The 15,400-nt window shown below is 42.2% G+C and overlaps 1 protein-coding gene across 4 annotated transcripts in view; it reads right to left on the reverse strand.

Moving 5' to 3' along the window:
- Nucleotides 1-1,938: 1,938 nt before the first annotated feature.
- The window catches only part of LOC132875628 (flotillin-2a), a 64,804-nt gene continuing 51,342 nt past the window's right edge, over nt 1,939-15,400 (reverse strand). For all 4 annotated transcript variants that reach the window (XM_060912550.1, XM_060912549.1, XM_060912547.1 and 1 more), the window contains 8 exons: nt 12,915-13,038; nt 12,436-12,554; nt 9,706-9,819; nt 9,498-9,617; nt 8,762-8,976; nt 6,370-6,553; nt 5,883-6,032; nt 1,939-4,010 (listed from right to left, as the gene is read on the reverse strand). In XM_060912550.1, coding sequence (XP_060768533.1) covers nt 3,972-4,010; nt 5,883-6,032; nt 6,370-6,553; nt 8,762-8,976; nt 9,498-9,617; nt 9,706-9,819; nt 12,436-12,554; nt 12,915-13,038 — 1,065 coding nt within the window. In that variant the 3' untranslated portion in view covers nt 1,939-3,971. The remainder of the gene's footprint in view (nt 4,011-5,882; nt 6,033-6,369; nt 6,554-8,761; nt 8,977-9,497; nt 9,618-9,705; nt 9,820-12,435; nt 12,555-12,914; nt 13,039-15,400) is intronic.

Here is a 15,400-nt window from a genome sequence, read left to right on the forward strand (position 1 = left end):
AAACCTAAATCAATGTGCTTTTTCCCCCAGTTTTTGTGATGATACATGCTTGATGATGATGATGATATAAAGTTATCTGAAGTTTGTAGTATTTTCTGATTTTCTCCTCAGTCATTATATTACATTAAACTATGAGCAGGACTATGATTAGGTATTAACCATTAAAGGAGCGGTCCGGGACGTTTCAAGACCCCTGCTGCTTCCAAAGGGAATCTCAACTGCAGTAAAACCAAACAGAACTTGACGCCATTGATGGTGATTCAGACCGAGGAGCCAGAACCACAGACAGACAGACAGACAGACAGACAGACATTGGTGATCTGGCTGAGGATACAAACTTTCACTGTCCATTCAGAACAACAGATCTACTGGAGGTCCTTGTGTTTCAAAGTCCTTCTTGGAAATGCAAGGTCACAGTCCTCAACTGGCGATTCTAACCAAGTCGCCAAACCTGCATAGGTGATCTGGCTGAGGGGAACAAATCTCACCATCCATTTGAGATTGCAGATCTGGTCTGAGAGTAAAAGTAGTAGATGAAAGCATGTTCTTCATGACCATTGAAGGCCCACAGAGCAGGGTCTAGTTGCTGAACAATATCAATGGTAGGAAAGAAAAAGAACATATGAGGCCAGTTTTGGGCATCCTGTTCCAGCAGACTTTCAAACTTGGGAAAGAAAACTTGATTTTGTACTGCCAAAGTACCGGTAGTTCACCAGTACCTCACACCAAACCTTCTCAAGAGAAGATTTTTCCTCCACAATTTGTTCACTTGTCAAATCCCACCCAGCAGCTGGCTCTCCCCCATCACACAGCAGATAACAGCCAGGGAAGGTGGAGGCTAGCACATGCTTCCTCAGAAACGTCAAGCCATCCAACCTCATCTTTTCAAAACCCGCATGAACACACTTGGAGGTGGTGGTGTTTGCACTATTTGCTCTTTTTCTACGTACGGTACATCTCACAGACATGAGAGATTGACTAGTGTCACTGTGATTAATGGAGAGAGTATACCATGCCTCCTGCCCACAGAGTACAGCCCTTAGCCCTTGGTCACAGATGCCTGTGGTATCATCAGGAACCTAACAGGTTGAGGAATATTTTTAAACATTATAAATACAGGGACGGATCCAGACCAATGCACGTGCATCGGTCAGAAATATATGTGCACCACTTGGCATTGGTCACAGGGCGTTTGTTTACTTTATCGCTAGCTGGCTACATGGGTTATAGCCATGCTCAACCAATAGACCAATGGTTCAGGATCCGACCACCTGTAGTAAGCGGTGATGCTTACTTGAACTAATTACCTGTATTCTCGCGATGCTTTGTATAGCATGACCTGAGACAAACAACCTAGGTCAAACCAATTAAATGCTCCAGAAAGAGGTCGACATTCGCCATGAATAACAGGCCGAGCTGCGGTCGTAGCGGACCAAGCCTGGGCTATTTCAAAAGGTTTTGGAGAGAGGGAGGTGCCTGTAAAGTTTGGTGGGGCTAGGACTATTGGTGGCAGAGTTATTAATTTTTAAATCCCGGTGTGCGTGCGTGGCTGGAGCCAGGGCTCATATTAAAGTTTTCAGCGAGCCACACTCACACGGGGCTTCGGGGGCGAATAGCGGGCTGAGCCGTGGCTGCCGTAGCAGGCTGTGGCTGCCCTCTTTGGAAAGGGCTCGACGTGCTCTACGCCCCTGTGAAAATCCATAACGATCTGGTAAAATTAGTGAAAACATTTCTGCAAAACGTGCATCTGTCAGATTCTTGGGCTGGATCCGTCCCTGTAAATACCACCCTCAAGGGCAAACAACGTTTTTGTTAACAAGCTGTAAAGGTTAATGTTTGTGTAACTGGAGTTAATTTTTTTTTTTAGGGTTTAGTGTTATTCATACATCTGCATACATGACCTAATATTGTTTTACATTAAGACAAAAACAATTCAGGTTTCTGGCAAGCATTTTATTCTCATTAGATGCGTTTCTACATAAATTCTTGTATTAAATCTTTCGGTATGGGTGAGGTACAGGTATACAGTAGCGAAAGGCATTTCACATTTTGACATCTCAGCATTAGCTAAACAAGCTCAAGGTAGGATATAGTTAATGGAGTTAAAAGCATCAGTTTGTGAGTCGTGTTTAACAAGGTATGATTATTACAAAATATTCCATCGTCTTTCTTGCCTTTTATACAGCGTTTCATACATTTCAGACACAGCTATATTGGTCAGATATTTATAGGTATAGTTTCATTCCGTTAGTATTGATTTGAAATAACAAGCAAAGGTTAGAAATACCTGACGTAGCTGGTTGAAATGTAAATGTTCGAATTAAATGATAAGATTCCCAAACAATTTCCAGGAGAAAAGGGAAAAAAACGTGCAGCCTTTTCAGCATTTTGGCATGTCAACTTTCAATTTCTATTCATTAATTTAATTATAATTCTCACAGCGTCGAAATCAAAAGTATTGTACTGACCTAAATATGTCCTGAACATCATTTAGAACAGCAACATGTTTGCAGAACAATGTACATACAGAAAGATTATAAAGACCATTAGATCCATTACACCTTTTAAAACATTACCTGCTTCAGGTCTTGACTGAACTGAAAAAGAACAAAACGATGAACCGATACCGGGTCCCACTCGGGCTGTGACGGAATCTCTACGCTGCAGAACTCTCCAAGGGCTGTGTTTTCTCTCCCAAATTTGCCAACACAGTATGCGGATTGGTTAAAATTCAACACTTAGTCAATTAACTGCACAGGGTGCACTGTATATCTTTCACATTAAACCACAGGACCACAGCACACAGATCGCAAACATTTAGCACAAAACATATATGATACTCATTTTTGCAATACTCCGCAACAAACTAAACAAATCGCTTCAAGGCTGTTTCACACACAGCATCCTTGTCCTAGCGTTGTTTAACCCTGACGCTTACTTTGAACATAACATCGACGTGAAAGAACGAGGACACAAAATAGTAACTGTTTATGTACTAATACAAGTCAAACTCAAAGGAAATTAAAAGATTGATTTAGTTTATTATAATAAAATTGTATATAGATGTACTTTAGCTAATTTAGGCAGTAGATACATTCATTTCATTTCATTTTCTATACTGGTTATCCTTTGCGGGTCGTGGGTGGGCTGGAGCCAGTCCCAGCTGACATTGGGCGACAGGCAGGATACATGCTGGACAGATCGTCAGTCTACAGATGACACATTTGGCGATTACTTGTAGCTAAAACGACAGTTAAACAGCTAAATATATCTATAATACATATGTGACCTCGAGTGACATCAATTTACATAAATTTGAGAAATGGTAGAATTTGGAGTTTCGCTTTACAACAGACCATTATGTATGCATATTTATAATATTGCATTTTAGTTACAAAGATTTATCCGTCGTAATCCGATAACGCACTTTTAAAATGCAAAAACGGGCAAAAGAAAACTGAGCAAAAATAAATCGGTGCGCCTTTTCACACCTGAATGAATCTGATGTGGTTTAGTTGAACAGGTGCTAGTGTAAGAGCTGAGGTTATTCCCTTATTCAAGTGTAAACTCAAAAGTAAAAAAAAAAAAACAAAAAAACCCCCACCTCTTTTCTGACATGCCAGTTATTATAACTCTTATTAACTCATGTAGGTCAAAAGATAAAAATGTTCGAAACTGAACACAGATGGGACACTCTCTCAAGTGCAATTGCTCAATCTTTACAAGATTAACTCGCAAATGCAAGTACTGGTTTATAACTTCACCGTTCAGGTGGTATAAAACGAACACCAGTAAAGAGGATGAAGAGTATCACGGGAAATTCTAAACAGCGGGCACAGTCTGGTCCGACACATAGATGGCACTAAGGATAAAATAACACCTGTACTTTCAGCCAGGACGAAATGATATCCTGGTAAGGCATTGAAAAGGGCAGTTAAACAGTGTCTAAAAGGCCAAAGAGTGAAGAATCTTCATGCGTGAGCACTGGTCATTTTCTGCAACAAAGGTATCTGCAAAGAGCAATCACAATCACAACTTGATTCTGGCCGTTTACCTCATTCAACAGCTAAATATACATTTTTTTAAAAATTAAAAATAGTAAAAACTTGGTAAATCAACTGATAAAAATGTATTTAAAAAAAAACAAGTGATGTGCATTACACATTGCTATTTTTAACCTTAATTTTTTCTTCACTTGTATATACAATTCCAGTCAAAAGTTTGGACACACCTTATAATTGAATGTTTTTACTTTTTTTTTTTTTTTTAAATTAAGACATTGTGTTCAAGTAACAATGGATGTTGTTTCTCTTTACATAGCAGAGCTGGACATTAAGGACTGCCCGATTGCCCAGGGCAAGTGTGATATGTCCTCGACATGCCCGACCGGGCAAGTTGGAATGAGCACATATTACGAACTAGCACCACAAAAATTAGGCTTTTTGATCTTTTATTTCAGTTCCTAAAAGCGTCTCTTACTACGTATCCGCCATTATGTCTTGGCTGTTTTCTTCGTCTTGGTTTCATTTACTGATTTGCAAGTTGTTGTACGCATACTGTTTACAGACCCCTCGTGCATGATGTCACGCATCACGTCATAATTACAGCTGGGGCCAGACAGACCCCGTCTTTCATGCAAGCAAGGCTTAATCCGTCTTCAATACGGTTAATTTTTGCGCTGTTTTTCGCTTGTTCAAACAGAGAAATAGATAAAAAGCGTTACCGTCTCCCCGCTATCAAGAAAAATGTTAACAAAATAGAACCAAATGCTTCAAGAACAACGAGGAAATGAGTGGTTAAAGACGACGAAGACAGGAGCTCAGCCTGAAAACTCCAGAGAAATTCACGGTTGTATTTAAAATGTATTTTACAAAAACAAAGTCGGACGCGAGTATGAAAGAGTTTGCTTAAGAATCTCGTTTTATTTATTTTTTCTGCTCGCATTCATGTTAGCTCCTTCATGAAAAAAAGTGTTATTGTCCGTTACAAGAAAAAAGTAACCAATAACCAAACTTCAGCTCAATGTGTGATCTTCAGTTTATGTTGCAATTCACAACTATTCTATGGTTTTCCAAAAAAAAAAAAAGTAGTACTCGCAAAATAAGGGGCAAGTGGAAATTAACCCCCACTCACCCCCCAGGGCAAGTGGGTTTAAACATTAATGTCGAGCCCTACATAGTTGAGCGGTTCTTAACATAATATGGATTACTACAGTTGTGAAATAGGGCAATTTACTGTATGATCTCAAACACATTAAGGCGGCGAGAAACTCGTTCACTAATTAACTTTTGACAAAGCACGGTGGTGTAGTGGTTAGCACGGTCACCTCACAGCAGAAAGGTTCTGGGTTCGAGCCCAGTGGCCGACGGGGGCCTTTCTGTGTGGAGTTTGCGTGTTCTCCCAGTGTCCGTGTGGGTTTCCTCCAGTCCAAACGCATGCGTTTAGGTTAACATGGGGCAGCCATGACCTGGAGGTTGGGCTGAAGTGCTCTCGAGCAAGGCACCGAACCCCCAACTGCTCCCTGGGCGCTGTTGTATAGCGGCCCACTGCTCTGGGTACATCTGTGTGCTCACTGCAGAGGAGGAATTTCACTGTGCTTGAGTGTACGTGTGATAAACAAAGGCTGCTGCTTCTTAATTGAAAAGCATTCTAGGTAACTACCTCACGAAGCTGGTTAAGATAATGCCAATAGCGCACAAAGTGTCAAGGTAACCGGTGGCAACTTTAAAGAATCTAAAATATGAACGAGTAGGGGTGTACAAACTTTTGACTGGTACTGTATGCACATTCCTTACAAGATTATAGGAGTTTCTATTGAAAATTAACTTGAATGTGTTATTACAGTGTGTTGCACTGAGATCCACGGTGTCGGTGTGTTTTACCTTCGACAGGTCGACTCCTGTGAGGGCGTTAACTGAAACCGGGAGCTCAGCCAACAGACGATTCACTTCACCGGTCACACGGTTGCCCTCGCCACTCAGAATGACGATCTCATTGGTCCTGCCCAAGGGAGCCGCCACCTTTCCAGCAATCTGTACAAAAAGACAGCTCGCTGGTTGGTTGATCTGCTTGATCCTAAACATCATGAGTATTTCCGGGATTTTTTTTTTCCCTCCACTCAGCTAGTTTTATATATCAAACAGCAGCTAGGCACCCTGGGAGAGCTAAAGCAGACGCACACTTCCTTTAAGGGTCAGCAGTTCCTCCTACTTTACAGATATTCAAGATTGAAATTTGATGATTCTTTTCCACCTGGCTTCATTTTACACACAGCGTCCAACAGCAAGACGGAATCCAACAGGACACTGACTACACCTATAAACAATTAAATATTTATCATGTGCGTTATATCCATCACTTCTTCTATACCTTCGGCAGTGCCTCCAGGACCAGTGCGGTTTTTGCTGCTTCTCCGTACTGTTGGTAAGCTTGAGCTTTGAGCTTCATCTTCTCGGCTTCAGCTTTGCCCACAGCTTCAATGGAGGCTGCTTCAGCTTCTCCAATCTTCTTGATCATCTCTGCTTCAGCCTGCGCCGTCAGCACTTTCTTCACCCTATTAGTGAAAAAAAAAAATAAAAAAATAGAAAAAAAAAAATAGAGAACCTTGCTTTTGACCTTGAGGTTTTTCCTACATTACACATACCTGCAAACTCATGAAGGTTGAAAAAGGTGACAAACTACCGGTAACCCCCCGGCCCCCTTAAACAGCGCGCGATCAAGGAAAAAGACAACATTTAAAACAAAGACAAGATTTATTTATTTTTAGCTTTGCAATTTTCAGTTTTGCATCTGACACCTCATTACATTACCATTAAGGAAGGAAAAGTATAAAAAGTAAAAAGTAAAATTTGAATTTAAAAAAGTAATTTTTGAAGAAGTGTGACACTGGAAACTTTCTTCAGCAGACCAGTTTATCATTTTTTAGACCTTTTGGCCCGAACAAGCCGTTCAAGGGCACGTTTATGCTGCTCTGCCATGTGCCTCTTTCGCGCCATGCTATCCCTTCTTCACCACCTCTGCCCTATTACCAGCAGCACTGGTAGATGGCTGGACACCAAATTCAGCCCTCCTTTCCTTCAGTGCTGCCAAATTCATGGTGTGAGAGAGAGTGTGTGTGTGTGAGAGAGAGAGAATCTCTCTCACTCACACACACACTCTCTCTCTCACTCACACGCACAACTGGTTCTCTGAATACAACTGAGATCAACACGTATCACGTTATAATTTTGACAATCCCACCAACAGTTTCACATAATGATTTCTCTTACCCAAAACACGCGTTTATAGATCCTTATGTTCAACAAAAAATGACTTTATTCAAACTGATTTGACATTTTTTTTCTGTTTTGTTTCAGCCCACAGAAACATCTTCCGTGTCGCGCGTTCGGTTCAAACGTAACAGCTCCGCCCCTTGCATCTTACGTCATAAAAACGCGACTCAGACCACCAAATCACAGGTACCAAAAAAACCACCCTAAAGCCTCTTTAAATCGCACTCATCGTAACACAGCTTTCTCCGCATACTAATGCCGCTTTTCCACTACAAACGCGGCTGAGTCGGGCTGAGCCGTGCCGTGCTGAGTCGGGCTGAGCCGTGCCGTGCTGAGTCGGGCTGAGCGGGGCTGTTGGAGTTGCATTTCGACTACAACCGCGCTGAACCGTGCTGGCTGGAAGTGGGTGGACACATTGGGTGGAGTTAGCGAAAGTGGGTGGATGTCAGGTGATGTCGTTAAGCAGCGCAAACAGTGACATCAGTGATCTTTTAAGCGGTAGTCTCACGACCCGGATAGTAAACAATAAACATGGACATGGAGTCGTTAGTGTTGCTGGTCTTGGTGCTGTGGCTTGTTGTCACCGACAACGCCAACAGATACTGGCAAGAGCGTATAGATGAGGCGAGGCACATAAGGCTTCAGAAATTCTCGTAATTCTTCTTCTTCCGGGTTTGCGGTGTTTACAGATCCCAGCGCGCTCGCAGGGCGTGTGTGGGCATGTGAGGACACTCCTCCTCACCAATCAGTGCACAGGGGAGTGTCTCCTCACGCCCCTAGCCCCACTCGGCTCGGTTTGGCTCGCTTCAGCCCCACTCCAAAACCGTGCAAGTTTTAGGGGCTAAGCAGGGCTGAAGCGAGCCGAGTCGTGCTGGTTTTTGGTAGTCGAAACGCGAGCCGTGTCGGGCTGAAGTGAGCTGAAAAAGGGTAGTGGAAAAGGGCCATAAAAATGTTTTTCCGTCTCCAGATGTAATATAGAGTTCCGGAAAAAAAACAGAAAATATGATTCTGTGAGCTGTTTTCAAGACTCGGTGTCCCGTTCTGCATTGCGTTTGGATGATCTCTGCCATCCTCCTATACACACCCGTATTCAAGAAAACCCCGCCTCTATTCAGTTACAATTCGCGGATACTGTCCAGCGTTCTGTAAGACTATTGGCTCGTTGGAATGTCATCCAATCAGAGAGACGTTTGAAGTATGAAGAAGGCGGAAATGGTCTGAATGTGAGGAGAAAAGTAGTAGTAGTACTTTGAAGTAGTAGTACATTGAAACCAAATGTTTGCCAACGTAGCCTCGCGCACCCCCCCCCAAAAAAAACCCCTCTTCGGATCTACACGATTCACACAAGTGACCTATTTTGGGATCAAAACGGCGAATTTCGCCGAAAGGTGACTAGTTTGCAGGTATGATTACAATACCATGAACTTTGTGCGCGTATACAGCTTCAGTGTTGGTTCTTTCTACCCCACTATTTCTCGCTCTCTACATACTTTTGTCCTTCAGCCAGCTGCTGCATCTTGTAGGCCTCGGCCTCAGCAGGCCTCTTCACTATCGCGATCAGCTCCTTGTCTGTCCGGATGATTTCTTTCTCCTCAATGGTGATCTGTTTCTTTCTCTGCACCACTTCGATCTCCATCTCCTCTAAACGGATCTTCTGCTGCTCCTTAGCTGCCTGCAGCTCGTACGCCAACTGAGCCTCGGCTTTCTGAAAAAGTGAGGGAGGGAACGGATGCACTTTAAATAACGGGTGCACTTTAAATATTACAGTCCCCAGGCACTGCAGTGCTGGAGATTCTGATCTCATGACATCTGGAAAAGCTACGTTTGCATCTCCCCACTGAATTCCAAGCATCAACAGAAAATATCCCCAAGGCCTGGATAGAGCAACTGCACTGCTTATACAGAACACCTTCTTTGTTTTGTTTAAAATTTTAGGAACGATGCACAATACTTGGTGGAGTTTTCAGTTTTTCTTCAAGCTTGGGTAAGTCTGCCTAACTAATCTCTAACAGATGGACATTTTGGGCTGGGGTACATGTAATGCAGCTTCAAGTTACCTGATAATTTGCACATAAATGAGACATCCTATTTATTTACGCACAGTTTCAGCCCTGACCGTAAGGCATCTTAGGTCATTGCTTGGTCATTCAGCTGAAGTGAAACTCATCATGACTCAGGAGTTAAATTTCCCTTCTTCAGATACCCAATTACGCATCCCGTTAATACCTTCGTATTGACTTCCTGGTTGAAGGCAGCTTTCTGCATCTCCAGCTCTCGCTTTGAGTCAGCCATTTTAGTGTCTGCCAGGAACTTAACGTCCATCATTTCCTTCTTGCATTCTGCTTCCTGAAGAGAAGGCGAGACAAAGCATGAGTGATGTGAAGTGCAGACAAAATTGATGTAAACCAATTGATTTTAACCATCACACACACACCCTGATTCCAGCGTCTCTCTCCGACTCCGCTACGCCAATGTCTGCGTCTCTCTGCACAGCTGCTGTCTGGGTCTTTCCCAACGAACTTAGATAATCCACTTTATCATAGACATCCTATTAATAGAGAGCACATGCATGCACACACATCAAAAATCAATACCACAAGCCATAAATAAGCTGCCATAGGTAGGTGGCTTTGAAACTCAAAATTCAAGTCACCAAGGTCGGCTAAGTGTTTTCTGTATTTCCATATTTTGCTCCTTTTTATCTTTGTACCACCCACCCGCTTTGTGGTGATCTTGTAGTGGGGTCTGTCTCAGAAACTGGGTACTGTGGGGGTACCCCAATAAATATACTCTCAGTCAATAAACTATACGGTTTTGAATGGTGATGGTTTTAATTTGAAATAAAATGATGAAAGAAATAATACAGATAAAACTAAACCTTTGATGTGAATATTCAGAATTTGGCAAAAATTCTGCAAATTTGTGGAAAAATGGCGGCTTGATCCGGGACATGATAAACGGTTGACTACATCGCATTCGCTTAAAAAGGTTGTAGTCCACTGAAAAGTCTACAGTTACCACTAATTGTATTTTAAGTTGTAACTTTATACACCTAAGGATTGGTGCGCTCACAGAATAATCATAACCGTAATAAAACATCATGCAAAATATTTCATCACAGTTGTAACTCCATTTTCCGCAGACCCAAACCCAATACGATCGTGTGTTTTGATCTAAACGGAAAGCCTCAGGGTCAAGTTCACTACCTCACCAAAAGTAGGAACTTAAAATCACTACGCCATATAAAAATTTAGTTATAAATCTGCGATTTTGTTTTTTAAAACGAAAGCTGAAAGTTAGGTATAGAATATGTTTCTTACAGAATATGTTACGATGGTAGCTGGTCTTGTATGAATTTCTGAGCTATAAAATGAGTTGTGGTCTATTTTTTACCGTAGCGTGTTATTTGTGTGCGGGGAAGGACACGCATTAACAATTTGCATGTGTAGAATGGAATTTTCCACTCCAACAGTTAGAAGTTGATCGCGCTTCCATTTGCGGTCTTTGTTACGCGAGTGATCTGTTCGGACTTTATCACTGAAAAGGTCAGTTTTGACAGTTTTATTTCGTTTTAGTCTTGCAGTATAAGGCAATAGAATGTTTCTTTTTCATCTTACTTTCATATTTCATAGTGTTTGCATATTTTTGGCCAATATTTTGCAACCATGGTCAATTTAGATCGCACTTTTGATAGAATCTACAGCCAGTCATTTTGCCCCGCCCCCGCCTCGCGCTCCGTCCGGTGCGGTAGTGATGTCCCGTTGCTCGCGCGCCGCAGCAGAGACCCGCGCGACCTTCAGCCGGTACAGTCGCTGTTCTTTTACCACCGCCGTTATTCTCATCTTCCCGGTGTGTTCTTGATTTTTCCATTGTGTCCTATTTCGCCATATCAAATACCCAAAATGTATCATACTATTCATATTTAAGTGAAAAATCAATTCAGTCATCATAACTTGGCATTTTTAACCCAAGCAATCAAAAAGAGGAAATTTATTCAATATTTTCACTCATCTGTAAAGGAGGGGCTTTAATTCTTCATGATGATGTTATTTTATATGTAAATCAATTTTACAAAAGCATTTGAATTGTAATCAAAAAAATTTTCCACAGTGGAGGCCAGATAAAGCAAGATACTATCTTTATTCTTATTAAACATGACAAAAGAAACATTGAGTGTTCGGTAAATGCAAAAAAAAAAAATTAGAAAATTTATTTTTTGGCCATCATGTCCCAAATGAGAGACCAGTTTCTGAGACGGACCCAGTACCTCTCAAATGTTTTTTTGTACTTAGTCCTGTCTGTGTAACTGTTTCTCATCGAGTGTACAGTGTCTTCAGTGTTTGTGTATTGTGTACTGTTCTTGGATTTTTAAACTGTACAGTGTCCTTGGGTATACTGAAAGGCGCTTATAAATAAAAATATATTATTACTAGGCTAAAAACACTCAAATGTCTATCCTGATTGCTTGTCCACTCACTATTTTCCTGTCCATACACAGGTTAACTTTCTCTTCCGAGTAGACATCTTAGTGAAGCAGCTTAAATGTGAAGAAACCCCTAATTATACGTGTTTAAAGCTCCTTGTAGTTGTTTCTAAAATAAGACTGTCATCATTTAATAACGTTGAGATGTTTTGCTCCAAAATATTAGTCTACATGGGCGGCACGGTGGTGTAGTGGTTAGCGCTGTCGCCTCAGAGCAAGAAGGTCCGGGTTCGAGCCCCGTGGCCGGCGAGGGCCTTTCTGTGCGGAGTTTGCATGTTCTCCCCGTGTCCGCGTGGGTTTCCTCCGGGTGCTCCGGTTTCCCCCACAGTCCAAAGACATGCAGGTTAGGTTAACTGGTGACTCTAAATTGACCGTAGGTGTGAATGTGAGTGTGAATGGTTGTCTGTGTCTATGTGTCAGCCCTGTGATGACCTGGCGACTTGTCCAGGGTGTACCCCGCCTTTCGCCCGTAGTCAGCTGGGATAGGCTCCAGCTTGCCTGCGACCCTGTAGAACAGGACAAAGCGGCTAGAGATGATGAGATGAGAATGAGTACTATTTTCTTTGAATAATGACAAACTCTGCTTTCCATTCATAGCGTTTTTACCTGGAGGGTATATTCACTGAGCGCAAGACATACACAGCTTTACAACTACACAATACCTGGCTACAAACTGCTCACCTTAATAGTGAAGCTGAGAATCTCAATACCCATCCTACCCACATCAGGAGCTGCCACTTCCCTCACCAGGCTGGCAAACTGATCTCGGTCCTGGTAAATCTGCTCCACTGTCAGAGTGCCTAGAAAAACACAGGGCTGAGGTCTGTCATGATGCCATTGCATCTTTTCAAAGTAATGCTTATGCAACGTCAGGCGGCAAACAAACAAACAATGGAGACAGGAAGAAAGACTCATCGAGAGCACTGGATCAATATACACTCTTGGATGAGTGACGAGATACAAACTCAATTTCCTGGCAACGTGATGCACTCTTAGATGGCAGTGTATCACTCTGGAGCTTATTTCTGATTTCCACGATCATCCGTGCTAATGCTGGACTCAGTAAATCACTGATGTACTGTATATATGCCAGCCTGAGACAGTATGACCGTGTACGACTATGATATTTACACACGTAGAAGGAAACAGGGCTGACTAACCCAAAATGGAGCGCAGATGACCCTCCAGTGTCTGCAGAATGACCCCCTTAATTTCCAGCACTGATTTACCCAGGAACTGTTCACAGGCAAGAGAGAGGAGCTCGGGGTCTGTCATTACCTTGACCTGAAAGCATTGTGTACACACATACATCGGAAAAACAGACAAGGACAGAAATCTATCACACCCACATACACAAACATTTTTTTTTTTAAAGACACGGAATAACAAAACAGAACTGTATTGAAAGATTTTCTTGGATGCTCGCGCTACAGCTTAATTTTTTTATAATAAAAAAAGTTACAGTTAAACACGCATCCAATACACGAAAAAGTTTCCAAACTGATCCATGAACAAAATCACTGCTGTATATAAAATGTCCACTCCTTCTCTTTTACCTAAACTGACAACCGTCTTCTACATTTACATTCATTATGGACAATAACAGGAGTTTCACTGTATTAAGGAAAGAACAGAAATCCTGTTGACTTGAAACATGCTTTGATTCAAGCCGAAAGGCAGTTGTTGAATTTCTTCACAAAACGGATAACGAGTGTTTCCACACCATCGTGCCTGGTACTGTGCCATGAACCTACATCACCAGGCTCGGGAGTGTGTCCCATTTTTGTCAAGGAAACTGCTGCCATTACCTTATTTTCAGCGTACTAATGGTTGAAGGTTTTTGTGCAAGACTTCCAGTTAGCCATTTCAGCTGATTCACTCTGTATTCATCACAGCACCTATCGACATTGACGTTTAATGTCTCACAGTTAACATTAATAATTACGGATTTGCAAAAAACTGGTATTGGTGATTAGGGGTTGCCTTAATAACTGGCACAAAGGAACCCTTTTCTTAGAGCAGATGTGTTTTGACAAACCACGCACCGCTGCTGAATGCGGATGTGAGACGCCAGAAGCTCTTTATAAGCATGAAGTGCTTTGGCTTTGAATCTAAATAAAACACACCGACGCAGCCATGTTTGTTCTCTTTTCACTTTATGGAGAGAAGACCAACAGAGGATAAACTGTATCCAGGTGTGTCCATACCATGCTCCCACGAAAACCAAAATGGCGTGTCAGGAGAATAACACAAAGTTAAGCTGAACTGCAAGTGAACGAAGTCAAATGTTAGAGCTTTTTGATAGTTCGGTGGTGTGCAGTGTCCCTAAACGGCAGCTGATGCAGATAAAGTTATTTCATGAGTTGTTTTTTCTTTGATGTAACCCTAAGACCAGTTAGTTAGCATGCTAAAATTAACTATGTCTGTTTATAACAGTAGCTTGCATCGTCATATCGCTACGCTCATAGTTTAGAGTTGCAGCTAACAAAACACAAAAAGGTTTTCCGTTTGTTTCTACTTGAATTAAAAAGCACAAAAATATTTGGAAACGTCCTTAAGAAGCAAAAGTCAAATTAAGGAAACCCGAGTGGCTGCAGACAGGAGTTATGGCCAATTTATGCTGACAACCCAGTCCTCGCAGATGGCGTCTGCGAAGCCCCCCCCCTTCGCAGACGCTCTGCATGCACCTCCCAAAAATTGTGACCACCGCAGACAGCGTCGCAGACAAGAGGGCTCTGATTGGTCCACTCTACATCCGCTTCCCTACTTTCCCGGTTTGGTTTGTTTTCACGACCGCCATTTTTAAAAACATGAGCGAAGATGGAGCAGCATGAAGAGCGGTTGATCGAGGAAGTACGTACAGCTATACGACTCCAGTTCTAGTCATTATAAGTAACCGGAGGATAAACACTCCACTAACCACACCCACCAACTACTCCTAGCGATTTCGCGACTTCGCGCCCCCTTGCATTGTGACGGTGAATAACATCGCGCACGCCTATTACTCCCCGCTCAACGATAAATTACAACTGTCTGCAAAAGCCTTGTCGCAAGAGCATGCAGAGGCCCTTAACAGTTCACATCTACCCCTACATAGGGCTCAAAGAAAGAAAGAAAGAAAGAAAGAAAGAAAGAAAGAAAGAAAGAAAGAAAGAAAGAGCGAAAGAGCGAGCGAAAGAGCGAGCGAAAGAGCGAGCGAAAGAAAGAGCGAAAGAAAGAGCGAAAGAAAGAAAGAAAGAAAGAAAGAAAGAAAGAAAGAAAGAAAGAAAGAAAGAAAGAAAGAAAGAAAGAGCGAGCGAAAGAAAGAGCGAAAGAGCGAGCGAAAGAAAGAGCGAAAGAAAGAGCGAAAGAGCGAGCAAAAGAAAGAAAGAGCGAAAGAGCGAGCAAAAGAAAGAAAGAGCGAAAGAGCGAGCAAAAGAAAGAAAGAGCGAAAGAGCGAGCAAAAGAAAGAAAGAGCGAAAGAGCGAGCAAAAGAAAGAAAGAGCGAAAGAGCGAGCAAAAGAAAGAGCGAAAGAAAAAGCGAAATAGCAAGCGAAATAAAGAGCAAGCGAAAGAAAGTGCAAGCGAGCAAAAGTGAGTGAGCGAAAAAGAAAGAGCAAAAGAAAGAAAGAGCGAGCGAAAGAAAAAGAGCGAGCAAAAGTGAGTG

This window comes from Neoarius graeffei, chromosome 28 (assembly GCF_027579695.1).
Source record: "Neoarius graeffei isolate fNeoGra1 chromosome 28, fNeoGra1.pri, whole genome shotgun sequence".
NCBI classification, from domain to species: Eukaryota; Metazoa; Chordata; class Actinopteri; order Siluriformes; family Ariidae; genus Neoarius; species Neoarius graeffei.